The following is a 26,365-nucleotide window of genomic DNA, read 5'->3' on the forward strand; positions in this document are numbered from 1 at the left end:
CTGAATGCAGGAAGCAGGGGAGGATTCTAAGGGCCTGGCAGAGCCCTAGAAGGCAGGGGCCTGTATCCCTGAATGACTGCATGGCACAGAGGCCACCCCCACCCAAACTCCTCACTGACCTGCAGTGATGTGTGACTTGAGCAAGGATCGAGCCTTATTATGTTAGGCTACAAAATATGAGATATGTAACAGCTTTGACTTACAGGAACTCACACGCCCTCTTCTAGCTGATCTGAGATCTGAGATTATTCAGTGCTAAAGAAAAATCCCCCCCAGGATGGTATCTTAGGTCCAAATTTGAATCAATGGTAGAAAAGTTAAAACATGTTCAACTCGGGCCACCTGGGGGGCGCTCACTGGTTAAGCATCCGGCTCTTGATTTCGGTTCAGGTCAAGATCTCACTGTGGTGAGATCGAGCCCCACATCAGGCTCAGTGCTGGGCATGGAGCCTGCTTGGGATTCTCTCTCCCTCCGCTCCTCCCACACTTGCACGCGCTCTCTCTCTCTTCTCTCAAAAAAAGTGTCCAACTCCACACGTTTGCCAAAATCTTTGAAATCTTTGAAATTTCCCCTGATTCTGTGTGTTTGCATATGCACATGTGTTTATGCGTATTGAGACAGGTATAGTATCAAGAGGTGGACAATTCACTAGAACAGTAACAAAAAGAAGAAAGATTCCTCTTGTGCCTTCCCATTGTTAACGACTCTGCGTGTCTCTTCCCCACATTTTCTCTGAACTTGTCAGACATTCTCAGAAGCATGAGCTGCAGATGCTCTGAATTCAGTCTGATACAGACCACACGCATAAAGGCTTTTCAAAGTTACTTGAGGGCCAAAAGGAGCCCACCAAAGCCTGGCCCAGAAGCATCTTAAAATGAACCTATCTATGGTTGGCTTGACACTCTGACACTCAAAGGCACTCCAATCTGATAAAAAAAACAAAACAGATTCTCCCATCTCTCCCAACAATGTATAGATTTTAATCCCATAAACATTTATGGGACTTGCTAAGAGCACGCTGATGAAAAATTACATCGACATGAATTAACAGGGCAGGCAAAGTGCAGCCAACTTGCTTCTTTCTCACCATCTTCACAGTGTCGACCTTTAAACCCAAGGGGACACAGGCAAATGTAGGCGTCGGCTTTGACTGCTGCACAGGTGCCGCCGTTGATGCACGAGGCTTCGTCACAGAGTCCACTGCTGCACTCCCCTAAATACAGAACAGGAATGACAAAACTGATTCATCGCATGAGCCAGTCCAAGACGCTGGAGCTGACCGCACCAGCTCTGAATACACACGCTCAGCTCCCACTCGTGTTAATTTGTACCCCTGCCCAGCTGCAAAACAGCCTTCAGGGTAGGTGGAACGTACCCTTCATTTTAGTTTGATTTTGGCCTGTTCTTTATGAAGACCCACAAAGAATCTTTAAAACATGGCGGACACAATACATCAAATAGTAAATTGTTTGGACAATTTTACGACCACCAACGAAGATGAATGAGTTGTTTCTGCGTTAATCCATCTGTCTCTTATTCCAACAAGAGCGTGTTTCAATCCCTTCCGTGTCAACATGGTGTTTCTGTTCCAAGCATTCTAATTTGTGTGGCCCCAGTTACCTTAAGTGCTACTGCCTTGTTGGTTCAAAGTTGAGGCAATAAGGGGAACACGGAAGCCACATCTAACTTATTACCTGGCCTCAACCTTCCACTGCTCTGTCTGGGGCAGGAAGGGGCTGGGGCGGGGGGTGCTTCATAATACCTCAGCATATGCCTTCCAGCATCCCTACTCCCACCTCCAAAACTGAGATCTTATGGGGGACAGGAGGGTGGCCTGGAGTAAAAAGCGGTGAGAGCTTCAACACCAGATGGGTCCATACTCTTTACCAAACACGTATCAGAGAGGCCCATACAGGGTATACTCTCACTGTCAAGAACATCAGATGACATGGAAACACATGGACTTCTCCTGTTCTGTTTTTCTTCTGCTTCTTTGGCCCTCCTCTTCTCCTTGTATATAAGAAATAAATTTCACAGATGGGCCACTAGCTGGCCCAGAACAACACAAGTGAGTACTAAACACTTGCTCCCGGGGTAGGGACAAAGGAGCACATCTCTGACTGAGCCGTGAGGGGCCCGGCCCTGAGCCCTGCAGGCTGTGATGCTGCGCCTGCCTGAACTGCAAGCCCACTTCTGGTGGGATGAAAAGCCTCCGTTGGCCATCTCAGCAGGGCAAGCCCCCCATCCTTTTCTCGTCCGTCCTCTGCATTTGTGGAGCTGACCCCATCTTTTCTTCCACGAAGCCTCGCTGCGAGCGTGAGCAGGGCTAGGTATAGTGTGCAGCCAGCCGAAGAGGCCGACTTCAGGAGCCGAGGACACAGTTTAATTAAAGCCCGTCCAGATGGCTCGTCACCACAGCCGGGGTGGGCTGGCCTCAGCAAATTCCAGCCGGGGCCACTGGAAGCTCAGGGCAGAAGTGACCGGTGGCCTCTGCAGCCACCGCCTGAGAACATGGCCAGCATCCAGTCTCCTCAGGGTGATGGACATGGAACCATGAGAGCCAGACTCTCACAGCCCCTGAGCCCCCCCCCCCCCACCCCCGGGTCTGGGTGGGCTGGGATTCTTTCCCCGAGAAGGGCGGCTCCCACAGGAAGAAACGAGGTTCTTGGGTTATTTTAGCTACACATGGAAAAGATATTACTTTACAAATTTGCATTGTGACTATCCTTTAAGAGGGGGGAGTGGGGTGGGGGCATTGATGAAAGCAACATGGCGGCAGGATTCTGCTGGCAATGGTACGCAAGATGGCCCATGAGCGGCGGGGTGGGAAAGAGGAACGGACTCCAACGGGGAGGGAACGTGGGGCTGGCCGGGGTGGTAGCAGAGGAAATGGACAGGGAGCGAAGACACGGGGAAGGGAGACCCAGCCAGTCCCTTCTAGAGCTTGAAGGCGGAGGCAGACCCTAGCAAGGCCTCTGGGTTCCTCGCCTGGCGGTCTGAAAGGACAGTGGCGGGAATACAATGATGAGCACAGCTGTGAGCAGGAGCTGGTTTCTGAGGCACAGAGGACCTGGCATTGGGAAGCAGACTCCGCTTCCCATTCTCTCCCTCCCTCTCTCTCTGCCCCTTCCCCGCTCGTGCTCACGCTCTTTCTCACTCTCTCAAAAGAAATAAACATTAAACAAACAGATTGCATAGCTTTATTTCAATGTAATTGTTTCCTACCATGGATGTTATTCTCTACATTTAAAAACATCATTTGTTTCAAAACATCCGGCTGGCGGGGTCAGTGGAACATGTGACTCTTCATCTCGGGGATCGTAAATTTGAGCCCCATGTTGGAGGGGGAAATTACTTAAAACTGAAATCTTTAGGAAAAAAAAAAAAAAGAAAGAGAAACACCATTTTGGGAAGAGTCCACAGGCTTTACCAGACTGCCAGAGATGTTCACAGCACACAAACGGTTAAGAACCTTTGGGTTACTAAATTGATGATCCTGGCAGCAAAGTCCAGGGATGTAGGGAAGGATGGGTGCAGAGTTTTAGAAAGGAGGAAAACTGTCAACTCTGAGAGTGGGAGGAAGGAAGCTAGTCGCAAGGTCATGTGCACAGAGCGCTGGCAGGACCTCATCATCAGGATATAACTTTTATTGACATTGAACCTACTAGATGCCAGCTTTACGCAAGACAATGAGGTGAGGGCAGGAGAGAAATTAGGCCTCCGAGGAGAGAACAGCAGGTGGGATGGGGCAGACTACATGAAGAACGCATGGACGGTGAGCAACCACCTGCCCCTTGTCCACCAATCCGTAACTGAAGCCAGTCTATTTCCCCGACTGAAGATCTGTCCACTCGGTCCACATCTCCACCACCACTACCAGCCTAGAGCAAACCGTCATTATCTCTGATCTGGATTGTCATCATAGCCTCCAGCCAGTTTACATGTGCCCCCTGAACACCGCTTTCAATAAGCTTTCCACAGCCAGAAGGATCGTTTCAAAACACAGACTAGATCATGGTAAACCACCTCCCCCTCATATTCCCACTGGGACAAGCCATTTCCTCTGCCTGGAATGATCTTCCCTCTCTTATCTGCTTAAAAAGAAATGCTTCAGATATCAGCTTTGGGTTATATGCTCAGAATGGTTATATGCTCAGAATGCTCCAGCCCATAAAATCCCGTTATCATACACTATTATTATACCACCATTTCTTCTTTGTAACACGCTAAATTGTAATTTTTTCATTGACTTGTGTGACTATTTGATCAGTTTGGTCTTTCCTTGTGGCAGCTACATGAGGGCTGAGGTAGGATCCTGTTTTCTTGTTCATTACTGTCTCCCCAGGACCTGGCATCATGACCAGCATTAAGCAGATCCTTAAAAAAGTATCTTGAGAGAAAGCATGAGTGAAACAGTGATAAACCATGGTGAGACCCATGGCCACCTCACACGTCTCGAGTCTCAAATAACTTGAGAAGTTGGTTTCCCAACTTGTCACATTGACCCAGTGGGGTGTGGAAATCCAAGACAGGATTGGAAAAACTGAGTTCTGGTGGTTTAGGTTTAAGAATTTGCGTGGAAATAATAAAAGAAAGTCTGGGCGAGCGAATGCGAAATTTTGCTGAGATGACTGACTATTCTAGAATGTGGGTTTAGAGAGAGTCTAATTGCTAGGAATAATCTAAAGAAGGTGATGAAGGGGAAAGGCTTCAGTAATGAAAGGCCCCTTTGAGAAGTTGAGATAGGCTTTAATGGAGGTGGGGAGGGGGACAGAGAAAAAGCTGTGGTTGAAGATAGCAGTGACAAGTTAGAGATCCCAGACAAAGGAACCATGACTCTGCTACTGTCATTACCTTCTTCTGGAAGCCTGTATCTCCACCAGAAATTCACCGCTGTTTGTATGAGCCCAATCTTCCCTCATGGTGGCACTGCATTTAATTTAAAAGAAGTTGAATTTCTGGAGGGCTAACTCAAAGTAAAGCAAGTATGGAGGTTGAATAACCAGCTCTGTTCTAGCACTCCAGGGGGAAAATGGGGAAAAAATGAAAAAAGGCAATGAGACTGATGCCTGCCATTAAAGTTCATCACAAGGCTCGTAGACATCAAATAATCCAATAGCAGCTTTTGGGGGGGCCCAGAGCCAGCAAGGTGGGCCCATTTGGTACCACCTGCTCAATGGAGAGGCTGGTTTTGCACAATGTGAGAATTTAAAACACTGCCAGGAATCGGTCCTTGCTCAACTTTGCAAGGTCTCAGCTACCTGTCAGGGCTCACCATGCAACCTCAAGACTGCAGATCTGGATTTCAGGACTGTTTCCCATTTGTCCAATGAAGAGAGAAAAAACAACTGGTACCCTGCTGAATGGGTGGAGCCAGAATATTAATAATAATATTAATAACAAATACAACATGCTTGCTATATTCAAAGCACCAACTCATCTAGACAAAGGGATTTTAGGAGGAAGTTACTAAAAAAATTCATAGATTGAAGACCGAATTCCCAATGTGACTGCATTTGGAAATAGGGCCTTTGAGAAGCTAATTAAGGTTAAGTGAGGTCTTAAGGGGGTACCTAATTCAATCTGACCAGTGTCCTTATAAGAAGAGGGAGAGACACTAGGGATATAGACACAGACACAAGGCCCGATGAGGACACAGTGGCCATCTGCAAGCCAAGGAGAGAGGCCTCAGGAGAAGCTAAACCTTCCAGTGCCTTCAGCTTGCATTTCCAGCTTCCAGACTGTGAGAAAATAATGTTACTAAAACCACCCATTCTGTGGTATTGTGTTATGGCACCCCTTCCAGGCTAAAATGGTCACTGAATTAACCAACCTTAGAATTATCTATCTGCTTTCAGTGACGGAAATAAATGTCCTTACTGCTTTAAAGACAATCCTAGTCTTTTCAGAAAAATGGTTCTGGAACAACTAGACAACCTCATGCAAAAAACTGAATCTAGACACAGACCTTACACCTTTCACAAAAATTAACTCAAAGAGATCACAGCCCTCAATGTAAAATGCAAAACTATGAAACTTCTACAAGATAATGTGGACAAAAATCTAGATGACCTTGGGTAAGGCTTGGGATGGCTTTTTAGAGACAACACCAAAGGCATGACCCTTGAAAGAAATAACTAATAAGCTGGATTTCATTAAAGTTAGAGAAGACAAGCCATGTCTAGGAGAAAATATTTGCAAAAGACACATCTGATAAAGGACTGTTGCCCAATATATATATATATAAATCTCTGAAAGCTCAACCGCAAGAAAATAAACAACTTGATTAAAAAATGGGCTAAATAAAACCTTAACAAAACCTCACCAAAGAAGCCATACAGATGGCAAATAAGTGTATGAAAAGATGCTCCACATCATATGTCATCAAAGAAATGCAATGTACAACAATGAGATACCACTACACATCTGTTAGCATCTGAACTCTGACAACACCAAATGCTAACAAAGATGTAGAGCAACGGGAACTCTCAAACATTCCAGGTGGGAGTGCAAAATGGAACAGCTACTCTGGAAGACAATTTGGCAGTTTCTCACAAAATGAAACATGCTCTTACTCTGTGATCCAACCATCACACTTCTTGTTGGTATTTACCCAAAGAAGTTAAAAACTGATGTACATCCAAAAAACCTGCACACTGTTTACAGCAGCTTTATTCACAATTGCCAAAAACTTGGAGGTAACCAAGATGCCCTTCAGTAGGCATGACAAACATGCCTTGCAGTACATACAGACAATGGAATATCATCCGGCATTAAAAAGAAACGAGCCCTCAAGCCATGAAAAGGCATGAATAAAACTCAAATGCATATTACTAACTGAAAGAAGCCAATCTGAGAAAGCTACATATGATTCCAACTATATGACATTCTGGAAAAGGCAAAATCATACAGAATATAAAAAGGTCAGTGGTTGCCAGAGGTGGGGGGTGGGGTGAGCCATAATATGAACTACGGGCTTTGGGTGATACTGAAGTGGTAATTCAAGTTCATCATTTGTAACAAAGGTACAAAGGTGTGTTGCTAATAGAGGAGGCTATGCATGTGTGGGGGTGGGGGATAGGTGGGAAATCTGTGTACCTTCTCCTCAATTTTTTTGTGAAGCTTAAACCGCTGAAAAATAAAAATCAGTCCTAGCTCTGCCTGCTATTTTGGAGAAGTTATTTGACTTTTAAAAGCCCTAGTTTCTTCATGCATAAAATAGGTATCATAACAATTTCTACTTCCTAGAGCTAGTGTGAGGAGTTAATGAGAGGGCATATGAGAAAGTTGGACACAGTGGTCAAGAATTGGAATGTGACCATTTCTTTTGGAAGCAGAGAGCATACGAAACCTCTTCTTACATTACTGTGTTGGCTTTTCCACTGAACTGGGTGAGTAAGGGAGGGTGAAAGCGCTGAACTGCTTGCTGCTTTGTTGGATGAGACCATGCCATGCTTCGTGAAGAGAGCCAAGGGCAACAGGACACAACCAAGGGTTTGGTGCGCCATATTGTTTATCCTATCTTGCTATTCAGATCCAGGTCATCATGTCTGCAAAGCACCAAGCTTGTCCCCTGGGCCCACCTCCCTCCTAAAGTTTGACATTAGCCAGCTGCCTAAGGTTTCAATCCATGAAGCTTCTTACTGCCCTGGCCCACACCAGAAAGGCAATCCCACAAGAGCACCCTGGCCCACTGGGCAACCACTTACCCACGTCGGCCCCACTGAGTGCTTTCCCCAGTGGCCAGGGCCTCAAGTCGATTCGCTTCCCATTGACGGTGAGCGACTGCACACAGCCTTGAAAGCCTCTGTTTGTTCCTGTTGCTCTGACCAACCAGTAAGCACTGGGAGCCCCACCAAGATAGAGGGGCGTCCGGAAGGTAATTTTACTGTACTGGCCCTGTAAGAAAGAAGAAAACCGTAACTCACTAAACAAAATCAAAAGCCAAAACACAACAGATTTTAATGAGGGACATGGTTAAGATGTAGTTTACAGCCCCACTGCTTTCTTCCATCTGTGTTTATGTTTATGACATTGCCTTACTGGAAAATTAAACCCCTGGTTACCGTAGGAAACTCAGTGAGCTCCTCAGAGGGCTGTGTTTCGAGAAGGGATGATTTTGGAAGCCTAGAAGGGAAGGGAAGGTAGGTCAGAGCCAAGAGCAACCCAACGGGCAGGGTACTGGGCCGGGCATCCAACAAAAACTTTGTCTTTCCAGTCTTGACACCAACTTACTGTGTACCTTGGATGGTTCACAGGGTTATTCTGCGTCTCAAAAGATGATAATGCTAATTTTGTGTATATGTGGGCCAACGCTTACCTTTCCTATTCCCAGCCACCTTTATACTATATCCTGCAAGAAACATTGTGTGTGCGGGGGAGGATTGCCACACAGATTGTGTTGCAAAATATTTTGAAATTTGCTCATGGATACAACTTGTGTGTGTGTGTGTGTGTGTGTGTGTGTGTGTTACTACGGTGAGGTAGGGGCATTTCTAATCTTAGAGAAAACCACAAACTGGATTGCAGGTTTTGAGGTTACAAAACACAGACCTGAACATTAGGTGGGACAAAATTAAGGCATCCTTGGTCATTTTTTTTTTTATTACAGAAATATTTCATTCATTTGGATTAAAGGGGACTGGGAAAAAGCATGTTGCCAGAATTTTTAAAGTCCAGAACGTAAGCCACTGAAATGTGGCAAACGAAATGTTGCCAACAAATAGAACATCTAATCGTTACTTTATATTTTCTAATGAATGGATAAGAATCATTTATAAATAGTGTGCTGAATGTGAGCGAGGCAGCTGTAAAGTGCTTACAGTGAATTGTAAGGACTGTTTGCCAGCCTCTGGGCACACTGCTTTTGTGGGATGACCTGAATGCCCTGTTGGCTTATTTTGTTAAGATCCTCAGAATTCACTCCTGAAACCCATCTTCAGTCTGTTCCCTGATTCAGGACTGTACCAGGAGGCTGACCACTTAGCGCTTTTTTCCTTTTCTGGAACAGCAACCCTGAGCCCCCCTTACAACGTCCCAGGCAATAGTCTGGTAAAAGCTGGCTTTTACCTTCCTCTGGTGAGGGTTGCTTTGGGTTTCTGGAGCCTGCTTTGCCTACGAGGCAGAGAATTCGAAGTGCCCTGGAGTTCTCATTTCCCCTGACACAGCACTTAACAGTGTTTGATGGGTGCCAAAGTGTGAAAGTCCAATTGACCAGCTTTGGGTTGGGACCGCTCTGAGGTATAACTTATACTACAGAGCTCCCCTAGGGTCAGGCTGAAGCCAGACAGACCCTGAAGAACTTTGCAAACCTTGATATAAGAGAGTCACTATCTCCCAAGATAGTTTACTAAACATTCCACAGCTGCTGTCCTGCTTATACAGCTTGCTAGCAAGTCCCGGGAGGAGAGCAGCAAAGGCTGCCCTGAGTAGCCATAAAATTGTATGCTTCTTGCAATTAATTCTTATATTCATTCAAAGGATAAGATTGGCAAAAATACAAACACTCATATAAGCCAAGCTCACATTGACTTCTGGAGCCCTTGTATTATCCCTACCAAAAGGTTTCGGTAACTTATTTTTTCAACACCCCCAAGGACAGGACAGGAAACCGTCTCCTGAGATAGTCCTTTGCACGTCTGTGCACTTTTGTATGATTAAGTGGAGTTAAAATTACTCCCTTAGGCTCTCCCATTCAACATCAGCCTTGGGGGGGGACACAGAGTAAGTCCTTCTCTCCCCAAATTCCCTCTCTGATTCTATGAAAAGGCACCATCCACACCTTCACCTTCTTTTCTCCAAACTAAACAATGCTCCTTCAATGAATCACTCCAGGGATTTCAGGTCAGTTTCCTGTTTCAATGATTGCCTTCATGTTCCAATATGTCTGTGGTCCTCTTCGAGGACCTCTTTGAGTACAATCACAGAGCTGAATGCAATCCTCTTAGAGGATTAGAGTTACCATTAGAGCACTGGAAGCTATATACAGGGCTACTAGGATATCATACGATCATCACCTCGCTTTTTCTAGATGCTATGCCTCTATTAATACAACTTGTAATTTCTTCAGCTTGCTGTTACCACATGGCTTTGCTTATTAACCTTTACTGAACTTCCTTGCTTCAAAACATAAGACATTTTCACATGTGTTGTTGCTTTTATTACAGCTTCTCTGCCCTATATTCACTATTACTATTTTGGATCCAAGTTCAAAGCTTCTTTATTCCTATCAAACTTAATTTTAATCATATTTAGGGCTATTGTTCTGGGATTTATGTGATTCTGTAGTTCATTTATCCTGTCTTTTTTCCTTAGAAGTACATGCATATATGCATAAGCGATCTCACTGGATTCATATTCTCTATATTTGGATTCTTGTTCCTTTGGAAGCTTTGGGGTCCAAATTAATGGGAATCAGCAAAGCATGGCTCTTTATAGGATATATCTTGCCAGTAAAAAAGTCCAGGCAGGGAGGAAGCTATATACATATACACAAAGGTTTTCTTGCTACATTTTTCCTGAGAGAACACAGACACCTGCCTGATTATAATTACACACTCCGTTCCTTGGCAGGTTGCTAATCCAAACTGTTTATTCTAAACATGGTTCTGAAATTGCCCAGAGCATGACGAATATGTGAATACCTAGGTGATTTACTGAGTAGCCCCACAGTTAAATTGTTTTGCCGCTTCCTATAACCATGGCCCCCCAAAATGGTAGATGAAAGGATCATTCCTGCATATTGAACCAAGTGAAACTTTCCGAACTCTTTGCTAAAGCCACAGAATTGCAACACCCTTGCCTTAAAAGCAAGCTTTGTGTTTGGCACTAATAATGGCTTCTATTCTTCTGATACAGGCCTTCTTCTACCCCTGGCTTTGATGTCCTTGTGGAAAAAGAACATGTCCCTGGGCACAAAGCCAACTGCATGCTTCTGCGCCCCCACAGTAATGACGCTTGCAAATCCGATTCTGCTCCTCGGTAGATGTGGGATGGATGTGTGCCCTGAAAGCCCACCGAGAGTGGTAAGAGCCACTGAGATGCAGGAGCATCTCAGAGCTGGGGTGCACGGGTTTGCCACGAAAACCAGGCCATCCGGAGCTTGCATCCCGCCAGCGTGGCCTGAGCTCGGCAGCAGGGCCCTCTTGGGATGCGCGTGGTGGGTGCTGGGTGGGTGGGCAGGTTGGGAGGCTCACACTCACCTGGGACTGGCCAGTCACCGGGGTGCCATTGTTCAGCTGCAACAGCCCGTTCAGCCCATCTCTGTAGAGTGTAACCGTGTGCCAGCCCCCCAGTTTGATTTTGGTTTCACTTATAATGATGCCAACCCCAGTTCCACAATTAAACCTGTGGGGAAGAAAAAAAAAAGAAAGAAAGGCTCTTTGATCAACCAACTTGTTATGCTTTCAGGCCCCACGGATACCACTTCTGGGGCAATGGCTTCTCTGAGAGTCAATCTGTTTAGTTACGTTTATGAATATCAAGGACTGTTTAAATCTCTACAGGAAAGAGCTAAACACCTGCTTTCTGGGCCGGCCTCAATCTACTTATCTTAATCTGCCTGCAGACCTTTCAAATGTGGGGCCTCCTTCAACCTGATTTTCTCTGCAGCTTTGAAAACGATGGGCAACTAAGATCCTCCCCCTCCTTCTCAGTGACTGCCAGATGCTTCAAGTGGATCCCAAGAGCAGAGAATTAGAACTTGAGTCATTTTGCTTCCAGGTATTTCTCTGGGGACTTCCCCCAACTCCCAAATGACAGGCTCCAGCGATATTATTTAAATGTCAAAAAACACTCATTTTGGCCAGCTGGCTAGCACTGCCATCTGTGTTCAGCTGTGCCCAAATGCAGGTGCAGTTTCCATAGGGGGGGAAGCATGGGCAGAGGGGGAACATTCTCAGACGATTGCTTTATTCTTGTTTTTGCTTTGTTTTTTCTCCCAGCTTCCCTATGGCCCAGGGTACCCACCAGTCACTATGCCTTACACCCATGATTTTGACCCTTTCCAGTCAACTTCCAGGAAGCCACCATGCCACTCCCCCACAGATCCTGAGATGGCCAGTAGGGAAGGACACGTGACCAGCATTGTCCTTCTCAGGACGTGCACTAATTACAGTCCTTTCTCATGGCTTCCCTTTGTCTCCACGATCCTCAGTGGACTGAAATGGGGTTGAGAGGCATTGCGGAGCAGGCTCATCTAGAGGGGGATATCAGACTCCACAGTAGCTGCCCAGTTGGAGAGCGGCCAGCAGCCAATCACAGCCAATGCCACTGGAAGTCTATCAGATCCTTCAAGGGTGAGAACCACTGCCCCAGATCCTGGCCCTAACATCAAACTCCCATGAATCAAAGCATTTAGCAGAGGATAGGGGACCACTGTCTACCCCAAGTGGGATGTTTCAGTCTTCTTCAACTTAACCCAAATAATTTTTGTGCTGAAATAATCAAAAGACAATGACGGTTAATGCTTGTTGAGTGCTTGCTATGGGCCAGGCACTGCTCTAAGCACTTGTATGTATTAATTCACCTAATCCTCACAAGAGCCCTGGGAGGAAATGCAGGCTCAAAGAGGTACAGTCACTTGCTCAGAGTCAGGGAGCAGAGGAGCAGTGCCATCAGGATCTTAACCAGTACACTATGGAGAAGGACAAGGCTGATCCTCATCGGTCATTCTCAGATAGGTGCTTGTGTACCCTTGAGGGTGGCCAAAACACTCACACCTTCACAAAACTCTGCCCCCAGAAAACCACACGCAAACCAAAGATGGCTTCCAAAATATATTGGGAGAGAAATGACCAGGGCAGAGGAGGAACACCAGACAGCCTGCCACAGCCAGAGGGAAAAATAGGGATGGGCTCTGAGCCTCTGGGAGCCCTCAGGAGGTTGTAGGCTCCTCTCTGCTCCCCAGGGATGTCAGTCCGACCTACCACAGGGGACAGGGAGAAGATCTCAGCCTCCTTCCCATCACATCCACTAGGGCTGTAGGAGCAAAGGGACTAGATCACTTAGGGTCACTGTTGCATTCACAGGATCTACAACAGTCCCTGGTACACCATGGGTTCTCAAGAAATATTTCCTGTTGAACGAATGGATGGTTACAGGGTTCTGAAACTCAAGTTCCAAGGGTGACCCTGCAGTCCCGATAAGCCACTATTTAGTAACCTTTATCTCCAGGAAGCCATTCCATGTATTTTTTACTCTATAAAAATGTAAAAACATAATGTAGGATGGTATTTTAAAAATCTGTGGGATTTTAGTGAGAGTTACCTGAATTGGAGTGAGCGTCGGATGATGGCCAGAGACATGAAGTCACCCCTCCCGTGTTCATTCTCCCCGCAATAGAGCAGTAAACCATCTTCTGCCTCCGCCTGTTGTACAAACAAACGCCACACAAACAATGAGCACCACCTGGAAACACTCATGAATATGAAACCTGAGCATTCTCCCTGTGGTCCTATTTACAAAGGGGCAAGCTCATGGACTCCAATTAACTCCCAGTTGCCAATTCTCAGTTCTTTTCCCTTTAAAAAACGGCAGCGATATAAACAGTGTGTGACAAATGGCAGTGAGGTTAGAGAAAGGTGACTCCGCATTTGACCTGCTCTTTACTTGGCTTTGTGGGTCCACCAGCAGAGCTTCGGGAAAATGTGTGCAGAGATCACGGTCACAGAGAGGCTGTTTGCGTGTCCATCAAATTCTACTTCCACCAAAGAGCACTCTATTTGTTTTTGGTTTTGTTTTCATTCTTTTTACTTCCCTCCCTGTGGAGAAGCATGCAAATTTGCTTCTTTCCTTCTGTCAGGAGAACAGGACGATAAAATCAGCCCCACTGACAGACTAGTTTGGTTTTCACCCATGTTGGCTGCCCTAGCCTGAGACAGATCATCTTTTAGATGATCTCAACACTCAACACACTCAACACTGTGATCATGATCTCAAAGGAGGCTTGTTTCCAGGTCTCAAACCCTGTTGTCTGAGATGCCCAAAAGAATAACTTGAAGCTGAAGTCGCTGACTGAATTCTGATGTGCAGTTGATTCAAATCAGAGAGCGTCCGCTGGGCCCTCACTATGTGCGAGGGCTTTGTATAGCAGCTTTCCTATTTGTTCAGCTACAGCCATAGCATTGAGGGCAGACATTTGGGCTCCCTCTAAAAGGGATTTGGGAATGGGGAATGCATTATACCTCTGAAATCCTGGCCTGTGAGGAGTCACAATTATGAGCAACAGAGCTGGGACCTACACATTCTCACTGGTCGGCCAGTCATTTCCATAGTTCAGTAGCATACAGGACCCACCCTCCACTCGCTGGCACCCTTGAATGTGTGAACATGCCCAATGTTCTCACTACCCTGTGAACAGGTTTCAGGACAGGTCCTGTGTCATATTTACCTTCTCTACTTACCTCCCTGCTTCCTGTACCCCCACCTGACCCCGTCTGATGTAGCACAATGATGTGTTAAGCTGCCCATCCAATAGGCATTCATCAAACAACTAATCCTTCTTACCCTAAATTCAAGAGTAATTTGAAATGCCTGATAGGAGTTCTTCAGAGGTTCAAAGGTTACAAAGGAGTGGCCAAAGAACTGAGGATACTGTATAACAATATCTAAAAAGAGAAAAAGATAACATAAAAGAATGTTATTTCCTCACTTCTTCAAATGCAAAAATCAATATATGCCATTGCCCAGATATCATTAAGTGAAAACCCCTAATAATCTATTAAACCTAGCTCATTATCGTCTCTACTTTTTACACTTATGATTCTCATTCTTGGGGACTTAGAGCTTCTGAAATTCTTAGGGAGAAACTGGAGATTGTTAAATTGCTACCTAAAAAGAAATCAATGGCTTTAAGACCACTGACACCTGTTTTCCAGCTGTACATTTGTGTAAGTGTAAGTTGGCTCAATTATTATCTTTCTTAACCTTCACGCAACATGCTTCAGCTGCATGTTTTCGGTAGAGATGTGATCAAAGTAAAGTCCACCTCTCCAAGGTGCCTTTAGGATGATTAATTGCTTCAAAAGTACTACATGTGTGGCACACATAGACACAGGGCTGCTATTCAACTAGAAGCAACAGAAGTTGCCTTACCTTTTTCCTGTGTAGCTAATTTAATCACGAGTACATAGAAAAAGGGGCTTCTCTTAGAAAAAGGGCTAGAAGAAATCATGTGTGGACCACAAAACTGCCCTCTGGCTCCCAATGGGACCAACCTCCCTACCACATTCTTTTCCTGACCAAGGGCCTACCTTCTGAGCAGCTCTCACCACCTCTGCCCAGGTTGCAGTGGCACCGCGAGCCCCCCCAGGTGTAGTCATTGACACAAAAGCTGTCAGCTGAGCAGAGCGTTTCATCACAAGACATGTCAAAGAGCCTCGGCATTATAGCCACACCATTCTTCCCTTTCCTCTCCGCTGGAGTGGGCTGAGGAGCCACTGTAGTCATTGGGAGAGACGCTAGGGTAGGGGGGACAAGCCTAGAAGTGGTCTTTGGGTTTGACCTGGGTGCCATCTTGGATTCCCCCCAAAATTTCTTATGTCCTCCTTTGATAGCAGGAAGTGGTTTAACCTAGAGCCAGAGAAGAGAAAGGATTCAGGATTAACACCAACACAGTGTTTAGACAGCCTCATTTATGGTTGGTGTCTAATACTTGAAAAGTCCCTTTTGTTATTTCTCAAAACTCTAGGATGTAGATGGGGCAAATAGTACTGACCCCAGTTTATGGATAAGAACTTTAGGCTCAAGGATTTTAAGTACCTTGCCCTGTGCTATACAGAAAACCAGTGGTAAAGCTGATATTACATGATTTTTATTGTTATAATATCATGAAGATGCCTCACTTTGTCAAAGAATTGTTCATTTCCTTCTAATACCTGACTGTATATTTTCACATGGTGGGAAATCTAAATATGTTTTTGCCAGTCAGCAGGCAGGGGCTGGCTACACAACATTAGCATGCTAGTTGCTACTAATTTATAAGCACCTGGAGCCTCATAGAGAAAATAAATATGTATTAAGAGCAAATGGGCCCGCTTAAATAAGTTTTAAGTAGAATGTTCATGGTCCAACAGCTAACTTGCCTTGTTCAGCAGGAAAACCAAAACACACAGGTTTTAAGAGCAGAGATTCTTGTTACCTCCTCGAAGGAAATATCCAAATCTAAGTCGTCTTCAAATCCGTCATCATCCTCACTGACTCCCATGTCGGTTGTATAGCGGGGTCCATAGCGGCCACTTCCTGCCTCCTCAGGGCCTGCACAGAGAAAGGAGTACACTGTTGTCAACATATGCCTTCCCTCTGCCCCTTTCTATCCTAATTCAGCCACAGACAGGACTCTGCCAAATGCATCGCGATGTCTTGGAAACACACAAAGAATTCAACACAGAAGAGGAAGCATCAACGACTAATAGAAAATGATTCATCTCATAAGTATTAAGGAAATGCTAATTAATGCCAGAAAAAGCTGCCGTTTTATACTGACAAGATTGGCAAAAAGGTAAACGCTGGGCAATAAAAGAATATTACCAAGGATGGGATCAATGGGGACTCATACACCAATGTTACATGTGTGCAACCATTTTGCAAAAATACTTGGAAATAAGTAGAAAACGTTCGTACCTTTTGACCCAGCAATCTCACACCAATTTAGCAATCTCACCCCAGCTTACAAAATCTGGAGAAACCCTCCCACATGTGTACCACAACATGTGCAAAACACATTCAGAGCATCACAATTTATAACAGTAAAAAGCATTTCAAATTTGCTATTCATAACAACAAGTAGCACCCCATATATCTGTCAATAGAGAATGGATAAGTGAATTACAGTAATATATATATATATATGGAAAATATATATATATGGAATATATATATGTGGAATATATATATGGAATAGAATACTACATAGCAGGAGAAATGAATGAGCATTTAATGTGTTGACATGGCTTAATCTAACATTATTCCATGCAAAATATGCAAGTTGCAAAAGAACATATTCAGTTTGATGCCATTTATATAAAATTCAACAACAAACAAAATTTAATATATTATTTAGAAATAAATAAATCTATATATCTAAATATATATATATACATATATATATATATATATATATCTAAATATATATATATATATATATATATATATATGGTTTAACTCCCCCAAAAAGTAAGACAATGACTAAAATACCTGGGGGAACTTAGAAAAGGGATGTGAATGAGGTGTGAGGCACCGAAGCCTTTGGGTGCTCTATAATAGTCTATTTCTTAAGACAGATGCCAGGTACCTGTGAATGTTCATATTATTTTTATATGAACTTGATGTATGAAATATTTCATCACAAATTCTTTAAAACAAGAAAGAGATATTGCACTAGAGCAAACAGTGCTGCACCCAGAAAAAAGGGCCCCTACAAGGTTATCGTGGGTGCCACCATTTCCATCCATCTCAGCAGGACAATGGGATCTTTCAGACCTGGAAGGTGGCCTGAGAAAAACTCTTAGGAGACAAGGCATTGTCCTTTGGGAGATTGTCACAAAATCCACTGATCTGCAGCAGTCCTGACTTAGGCTCACACAGCTGGCACTCCCCCAGGGTATGAGAGTCTTTCAAAGTGCTGCTCCATAGCACCCCTATTTCCTCCCAATGGGTTTTCACAGGCACAGGTACTAGCTGCCTTCTCTAATCAGGGCACACTGGGCCCCAGCCCTTACAGCATAAACAACTCTGGCAACAGAAACTGACTTTTGTAGGTTGCCAATGCCCATCAGGCATCCAGTGTTTGGATGCCTGGTTAGGAAGGGAAGGGAAAAGAAGGGAAGGAGAGGGGAGGGGAAAGGAGGGGAAGGGGAAGGGAGGGGGCAGGAGGGCAAGAAGACATGACAAACATAAACTGAACTTAAAGCCATTCTGCTTTCAGAATAAGCTAAGCCAAACACCTTTGTCACAAAAGCAAACTCACCCTCCTTTAGGCAAAAAATAGCAAGCAGGTTGAAAACAGAAGGATGTGACAGAAAGGACAGAAAGAGGGTGTGGGAAGCCTTCTGGTCAGGCACACTGCTGATCAGAAATCTCCTTTGGACCAGGAAGAGAGAAACGTGGTGAACAGGTGATCAGGACACAGCAGGGAAGGAGCCGTTCTCAGGTGTTTGGGCACATTTTGGTGGAGGAGAGATGACACAGGGGACGTGGTGTTCTCACTACCCTCACATCAATTCTCCACAGTTTTATTTAAAATAGCCCACGTGTTAGTGGAAAATTCAAGCCTGTTGATTCCAGGTTTATACCTGGATGCAAGTTCTCTTAAGCCACCTGCATCCAGCCTGCACAGCTGTGTGCCAGATGTCTTCACACAAAAATCCAGGAATCTTGAACACCACTTTCCTCTTTCTTGTCTCTCTGTATCTGTGTATCTTTCCACCTCTCTCTGCTCGACTCTCTCTCTTTTTCTGGGTCCTTTTCTTACTCTCCATTTCTATGTCTATCTCTCCATATATTCAAAATCGTCAGATTAAAGAGGAAATATTCCATTTGGCAGTAAAAGTACTATATAGCACATATGTGAAGAGAGCTGGGTCTTATTTCCAGGAAGCTGGCCTTTCTACCCCCAAGCTGTTCTCTCTGCCCTGTGCACATTCTTGCCATTCTTGTACTGTGTTCATCAAAGTCAAGGTACTCTTCACTTCGTCTTATGATGCCCTATCTGAAAAATAAAAACTTTCAAAGACTACCACCACTTACAAGATAAATCCTAGGCTCTTGGTTGAGAATTCAAGGATCTCAATGGTAACTCCTTGTTTTCCCTCCTTTTTTTTTTTTTTTTTTACCATTTATTTATTTTTGAGGGAGAGAGAGAGAGAGAGAGAGAGAGAGAGAGAGAGAGAGAGAGAGAATGCGAAGCAGGCTCTAGGCTCTGAGCTGTCAGCACAGAGCCTGAGGTGGGGCTCGAACTCAAGGACTACAAGATCATGACCTGAGCCACAGTCGGATACGTAGCCAACTGAGCTACCGAGGTGCCCCCTGTATTCCCTCCTTCTTTCCCCCATCACCATGATTTCCTGAAACCTACTTTCTCCCCTGCAAATAACAGGTATGGTTGTGTGCGTAACATAATACATTTCTAAACTTTATAATAATCTTGCAAAGTAATTATGGCTCATTTCACTTTGTAGATAAGTAAGTTGAAGCTCAAAAAGGTTAAATGATTTGACTAAGATCAAAGACTTTGTAACTGGCCGAGCCTGACTCAAAGCCAGGTCTTTCTGGTTGCTGCTTTCCCAGTTGTCTGTAAGAGAAGCAGCCACTATGGAGGCGGAAAGAGCCTGGGAATTAGAAAATCAACATTTATTGACCATTTTTACTGTGCCAGGAACTTTTCATGCATTGTTTTTATTAATCCTCAAAAAGTCCTGTAGAAGTAGTATTACCTCCATTTTACCGTGTGGAGATAGAAACTCAAAAAGATTAAATAACTTGCTCAAAGGCATGCAGATGATAAATGGCAGAGCTAGCATTTATCTTTGGTCTCTCTTTTGACTGCATCATACTATTCATAATCTGATTCCAAATTGTGTTTTCAGCCTTTTTTCCCCTATTCAAAAGTCCTAGTGGCCAAACTGGTCTACCAGTTGTCTCCTTAATATATCTTGTGTTTTCTCACCCCAAGACTGGTCATTATGTTTTCCCCACATTACCATCTTTTCTTCCTCTCCTATATCCTACACATAGCTTACCTATCCTTCCAACTGCACGCATTCTACGGAGACAGAGCTGAATGTACATCATCAAAATGCTAAAATCAAGTGATATTTTAAAAAGAGAACATCAGACTCTTTCCAGAGAAAAAATGGTTATTCCACAAAAGATGGAACTACTAAGACCTCTAGGATGTTCCTCCAGCTCCTCTTGATTAGGGTTATCCACCCATGGATGTGTGCTTCTAAATATGAGCTTGGAATAAACTTCCATATCTTGATAAAATCAGCATATATTTGAGGTGCTATTTCCACTGTCTGGACTCCAGGCCCTGGAATGCTGCCCTTGTGTTTCCCAACTCAGCCGTGAACCCCTTGACGGCAGGAGCCATAATTTTAGACTTCTTGACATCCCTTTTATTCATCCATTTAAATAACACTTCACATACTCATCAAAGCTCCCTCTAGGTACAGAAGACTCTCCCACAATGGCTCTGTCCTGACATTCTGGCTCTGTCCTGGCCTGGCCTAGCTGGCCATGCCTATTTAAGCGAGAGAATATCTGGAGGGGAATCCTTACAGGGTGAGACTCTGCCCCTCATCCAAACATATTCCCATCAAACTACCACCATCCTTGTCCCTTGTCCCAACTCAGACTAAAGTTGAAAGTTCAAAGAGAGCCTAGACACCATCCAGTCCAAACTTCCCATTTCATAAATATGTAAACTGAGGCCACAAAGAAAAGTGACTTGAGATCAAGTTCATGCATCTCATTAGAAGATCTGGGGCCATACTTGGATCATATGACCTCTAGTTCAATATCCATAATACCCTCTCATGCAGACTTTTTGGTGCTAAGTATCTAATAAGATACTTCAATCAGGAGAACACAGAGAAACTGAGGATGGGTGCAGGTAGCTGAGGTCTCCTCTTGCCCATTAGCCCACCTAGGAAGTCTGTCTTGAAGGCAACTCCTTAGAGAAAAGGACCGCAGATGCATTGCAGCAGCTATGAAATGGTACCTTGATGAGAATGGAAATCATTCCAGATTCTCTGTTCTTTCCAATGAGTAAAATAAGGCATATATTATTCATTGGATAAAATCCTTTGGTATTTATAAAAATTAGTCTGTTTCAACACGATATCACGTATCTTTTTGAAGTCAGAGGCTACTTCTCAGTTTGGGGAAACAAAGGATGTGAGATAAACAAAGGGAAAGGAATATGGAATTACAAGGACTCAGAGTCAAAGAAATTTTGACTTTTAAAGAAAGACTTTAGAGATCAGCGAGCACAAGCCCATTTTACAGAAGAGTAATCTGAGGCTCATAGAGTCCATGTGACTTGCCCAGAGGGACAGAGCACTGGTGGCAGAGCTGACCTAGAATTCTGGGCTCCTGATGATGCTTTCTGCTATCCTTTACAACCTGTCAAATTCCCTATCCCTCATGATAACCCGGGCTAATAGTAATTTCCCACTTTTAAGGAAAAGAGTACAGCATGGCTAGAAGAAAGCTGGAATAAATCTCTCTACTCTTGTTCATGGACGGCCTCACCACCTCAGAGTTCAAATCCACAGCTTACATGAAGTTTTTACCAATGCCGTTTCTAAGTGAACACGGAATGCACAGTCCAAGATAGTGATAAGAATTCTCAGTGGCCTGGGGTTATTGTAATTAAAGTGCACAACTTATCTCTTTCTGCTTGGCACATTGTTAATTAGGAAAAGAGAACATTAAAAAGGAAGCATTTATTTAGAACCAGAATAGTCAAACCACTCACTGAATGCAAAACAAGTTCAAGGGTTATTCCACTAGAGGAAAAACTAATATACAAAATACAAATTACTGTTAATAAGTTAAAGGATGACTTATTTTATAAAAACCTGTCTATTTTTATAAAAGCATCACAAATGTTCTCCAGATAGTGAGTTTCTCTGATATATCAACATGGTGTAGTTGGAAATACCCCTGGTCACGGAACCCAGATAATTAGGAGAGGGACACAGATGACTATGTGACCTTGGACAAGACACCTAATCTCTCTGGGTCTCATGTTTTCTAATAAAGCAAGGAATGGGATTATATTTGATGACCTAAGGATCCTTTCTAGCCCTAACATTCTGTGACCCTTAAGTTTACACTTTTGATTGAGACATACTGCTGGCACCTGTTATTCCAAGCAGCGTTTGAAAAAGAAACAACTGGGGAATTTTATTTATTGTGGATGAAAAAGAAAAAAAGAAGTTATTAGTTCAGCACAAAAGTTACATGCTTTGGGGATTGTGGCTTTCTGTTCAATATTATAAGCCTCCTAGACGATAGGATATCATTTATCAGAATTCATCTTCATTAATAAGAACCAGGTTACTGCAGTCCCTTCTCTTAATAGCTCTTGGCAACGGATGAGAGAGGAACAGTTATTCCCCACTCCTGAAGTTGTAATCATGCAAAGAGAGTTCCCCAAAATACTGTTGGATTCTTGTCCAACCCCTTTTCCTCCCTACAGAAGTAGAGACAGTAGCCTGGTGGCTGGATGGAAGCATTTGGTACACATTTCTGAACTGACTGAAGCTAATCTATCAAAGAACCTGGGGCAGGGGAGGAGGACTTGGGGGCAAATTTGGTCCCTCCACCTTCTTTCTCAACCTAGAAAAGTGGAAAGCAGTGACCTGGGCAGGTGTGACTTTGCGGCAAATGCAGGCTTTCCTTCACGCGGGCTCTTCCCTAGTCAGAGGGGAGTCCACAAACCCACTTTGTACTGTAGAGTAAGCTACGTTCTTTGCCCGGCCTTTATCAGAAATAAGGATGGCAATTTGATTCTTTATCTGCTGACTCTGCTGCCGTATTTCTGTTGGTTCAGAAAATGGACAAAGGGGAAAGTGGTGTTAACTGGGCAACCTCAAAACCCTAACACTCACCAAAACAAGAAGGACTGGAGGAAAAGGGTCCCCCGTGAAGCAATGTGTCATGGACAGAAACTAGGTCATCCCTTCCAGTACAAATATTTAAGATTCGGCTGGTTGGATGGAAAAATGACAGGCCAGACCTGTGGCCTTTGTGGCTTCAGAGACTTTCTTGTTACTCTAGCTAAGCCCCATCTCACAGCAATTTATTCCTTCTCATCCTGTTCCACCCAGAAAGAACATTGGTTCTTCTTTCATTTCAGAGACATATCTCCCGCCTCAGGGACTTTAGACATGTTATTCCCTATGCTTGGAAATCTCATCTCTCACTGCCCAGCTTTTGCCTTTTAAATTCTTATATTTGTTCAAAATCACTTTCTTAGAGATGTTTTCTCTGAACCCTAGATAAAGTCAGGTTCCCTTCCTATATACGCTCACGGTTCTGTCCTCTCTTAGAGCATTATTAACTTACAATTACATATTTATTTGTAGGATGATTTCATAAATGTGATTCTCCCAATAGATTGAAAGTGCCTTGAAGAAGGCAATACTGTCCATATTGGTTTCTACTATGACACCAAAACCTCACTCACTCCCTGGCACATTGAAGAAATTCACAAAATGTGTAAGAAATAAAAAGAGTGAACTTTTGAAACAATGAAGGCAGAATAAAAATATATGACAGTAGCATTCATCTGGATTCTTAAATAGCAAAAGTCTAGGGACAAGAGGACCCCACATAAAGAGTTTAAAAGCTAACAATAATTCTAAGATCTTAAAGAAATCATTCCATAGACTTTTCCCGGAAAAAGAATCCATATCCTGCACCTCTTCTGGGGTTGGTCTTTCAAGCGGCTCTTCTGCATTAAGTTACTCTGGCTTGGGCTCTATGAACTTAGTCCTGCCACCCTCGCTGAAAATGATGGAACCAGGACCTATGTCTGAGCCTAAACAACCATATCCAGACTGACCACCCGCAGGGGCCTCATGTGAAAATCTACCAAAAGGAGGGCTTCATATCAGAGGGCAAGGCGGATATTTCAACCTTAATCCCTCCTCCCTTACCTCTTCTCTGTAGATACTATAGGAGCTAAATGTTGGATTTCTGAGCCTCCTTTGCATCTCGGTAGTTTGGGTCAGTAAGGTGCAAGTGGAAGCCTGTTGGAACTTCCCTTTCTACTATATTGTCTTTGGCAGTGAAGGTGGTTGTGATGCTGGAGTTTCAGTGCATTCCTAACTGAAATGGATGGGGATCCAATGACACAGTTAGACCCTCTCCTTGGGAAAGGTACCCACCGACTGTGCACATGCTGAGGGGGTGGGGCACAAGAGCTCCCCTGTGAACCTGAAGGTCACCGGGAGAGACTTCTGGTTGTGCATAAAATTAGCCTGCTCAACGTCAGCCTCGGCAGCATAAGGACTCAGAGGGTCTGCAAGGACACTGAATGGTTTCCCTTGCTCCTTCCTTCTCCCCAAATAATCTGCCTGAATGTTTTCTTCCAATTTGAATGGATCTAACCAATCCAGGGTATGTTGCCACAGTGGTAGGAGTGGGGTGTTGGGACAGAGCTGCTCTAAGTACCAGCCGTAGGCAGAAGTGTTCGCTCTTTTCTGCTCATGCTTCAAGAATCTCTCATCTGACTGGAGCTCAGGATGATACCCCAGGCATGGAGTGACCATTAGAGCCCTCACCTCAAAGCTTCTTAAACTCCTTTATCTTTATGCACACACACACAGGGGCCGCACCAACTGTGCATAACCCCTGTGGGGTGTCGCCTTTTGAAGAACATAAACCATTCAACAGAGAACAAGCCACTGTATCTTTCTCCCTCAGAGCCTCCCTTTCTATGGATAATGGGGCCGTGGAAAGTTAAGCAAACGGCCAGAAACCACCAAGGTGTTAGGCACTTACTTCTCTGCTACCCACTGAAGGAGGAGATGCACCGGCAAAGCATAATGTAAGGTGGCTGTAAGAGGTGGCTGCAAACACAGCAGGAAAACCCAAGGCCATATTTTCACCATGCTGTGCTAGAAATTTCACACTTGGAATCTTTGTAACCTCAGAGAATGATGAATTATAATTCACTGACAACATTCCATGGCCATACCTGGGGACTCGGGGAGGAAAGGGCAGCGTACCGTTTAGCCGGGCAACAAGAACATTTCTGAACAGCTGAAATGGTGGCTGGCATTAAGAATTCAGTGTTATGTACACAGCGGGCACTCAATATGTATTTGTTAGCTAAGAGAACAGGTGAATGACTGAATGTTCTCTGCAAGAGCCAAATCTTACAGTGTGCTCTGCACATGGCAAGTGCAAAATAAATGTTTTGTGAAAGACTGCAATTTTAACCTGGTCAATGCCAATGCTCTAAATGTCTAGTCAGCCATTTTTACTGGGACTTTAGTAGCAATTGTCCACAGTGTCAGGAGGATATGGCTTAAAAAGTGAGATCTCCCTCTTCTTCTCTCTCTCTCTCTCCTTTTCTCTCTTTCTGTGGGATAATTTGGCAGTATAATCAAGCATTTGCGTTATTCAATTTTGTAATTCTATTAGAGATTTATCTAGTCAGATGTATTAAAAATGTTCATTATTTTTTTAAATTATTTTCAACTGAATGGTGTGTGCTATGTTCATGGGACGACATTACGTTTGGAAAAATGGAGGTCATTGGCCCTCTTCACATGAGCAGTGGGGGTAAAGGCAGGTTGGAGTTGGCTGAACAGTGAATAGAGGTCAAAAAAAGGGAGGGGGGAGGTAACTGAATATAGACAACACAGTAACTCTAGCTTGAAGGAAAGCAGAGAAACGAGATGGTAGGGGAAGAGTTGTGGGGTCAAGGGAGTCTTTTCTGTGAGTATGGCATACGTGTGTTGATGAAAATGATGTAGAAAAGTTGAGAGTGAAAGATGGATCCTGTTGGAGAGACTGGGGGTAACAAACACAAAACTGATGTAAATGGTGTAATCTCCAATTGGCCAGTACAAAACAGGGCTTGGTTCATACCCTGCACTTGGGAGCCAGGAGGTTGAACAGAGACTGAGGTGGGAAAGACAGAAGACGTGCAGCTTGCAGTGCAGTGGGGAGGGAGACACCCTGCCCCACAGCGCGGGATGACTGATGCTGTATGCGTGGGAACACCACTGTCTCCGTGGTGCCCTTTGAAGTGGCTTCACATTTGGACATCAACTGTGGTCCAGTTCTCTTTTAGAGATCACCAGATGGTTTAAACCAGAGACAGTGATAGCTTCTCATTCCTCCTTTCCAATTTGAGACACGATGCTAGGAGAAATCATTACCATCACAAAGTTTTATACGGGATTAAATAGTTTTTCAACAACGACAGTAAAACAGAGACTCAATCACAAAGTTAGAGAAAGTTCATCACCCTCTCTTAACAGACCCTCAAGAATTTACTGAAAAGTATACTTCAGGAAGAAGAAGTAAAGAATAAGATGCAGAGTAGTGGGCAGAGAAACTGGTAAACATTTGGATAAATCTAAAGAAGTGTTACTTAAAAAAAAAAAAAAAAAGCCTAACCTGTGGCTATTGGGTAGAATAAAAATACTGAAAGAGAACATGCAAGACAAGAAAGAATTCACTTAGATTGAGGCTGTTAAGATTGAGGTTTATGAGGGTAATAGATACTGATTAACCTGAGACTATAAAAGTTTGGAAGTCAACAATTTATGGATGGTAAATAAAAGAATGCATAATTCATCCCAATAGAGGGGAAAGGTAGGGGGCTAAGAAGATATAGTC

The 26,365-nt window shown here is 44.0% G+C and overlaps 1 protein-coding gene across 1 annotated transcript in view; it reads right to left on the minus strand.

Annotated features, from left to right (window-relative positions):
- Positions 1-26,365, minus strand: part of EGFLAM (EGF like, fibronectin type III and laminin G domains) — a 177,463-nt gene that overhangs the window by 36,313 nt on the left and 114,785 nt on the right. The window contains exons 8-14 of the mRNA XM_027075639.2: positions 16,140-16,255; positions 15,253-15,571; positions 14,507-14,607; positions 13,268-13,368; positions 11,203-11,347; positions 7,711-7,900; positions 1,089-1,214 (exon numbers count right to left, since the gene is read on the minus strand). Of these exons, the coding sequence (XP_026931440.1) occupies positions 1,089-1,214; positions 7,711-7,900; positions 11,203-11,347; positions 13,268-13,368; positions 14,507-14,607; positions 15,253-15,571; positions 16,140-16,255 (1,098 nt within the window). The remainder of the gene's footprint in view (positions 1-1,088; positions 1,215-7,710; positions 7,901-11,202; positions 11,348-13,267; positions 13,369-14,506; positions 14,608-15,252; positions 15,572-16,139; positions 16,256-26,365) is intronic.

The sequence above is a fragment of the Acinonyx jubatus genome, chromosome A1 (genome assembly GCF_027475565.1).
Source record: "Acinonyx jubatus isolate Ajub_Pintada_27869175 chromosome A1, VMU_Ajub_asm_v1.0, whole genome shotgun sequence".
NCBI classification, from domain to species: domain Eukaryota; kingdom Metazoa; phylum Chordata; class Mammalia; order Carnivora; family Felidae; genus Acinonyx; species Acinonyx jubatus.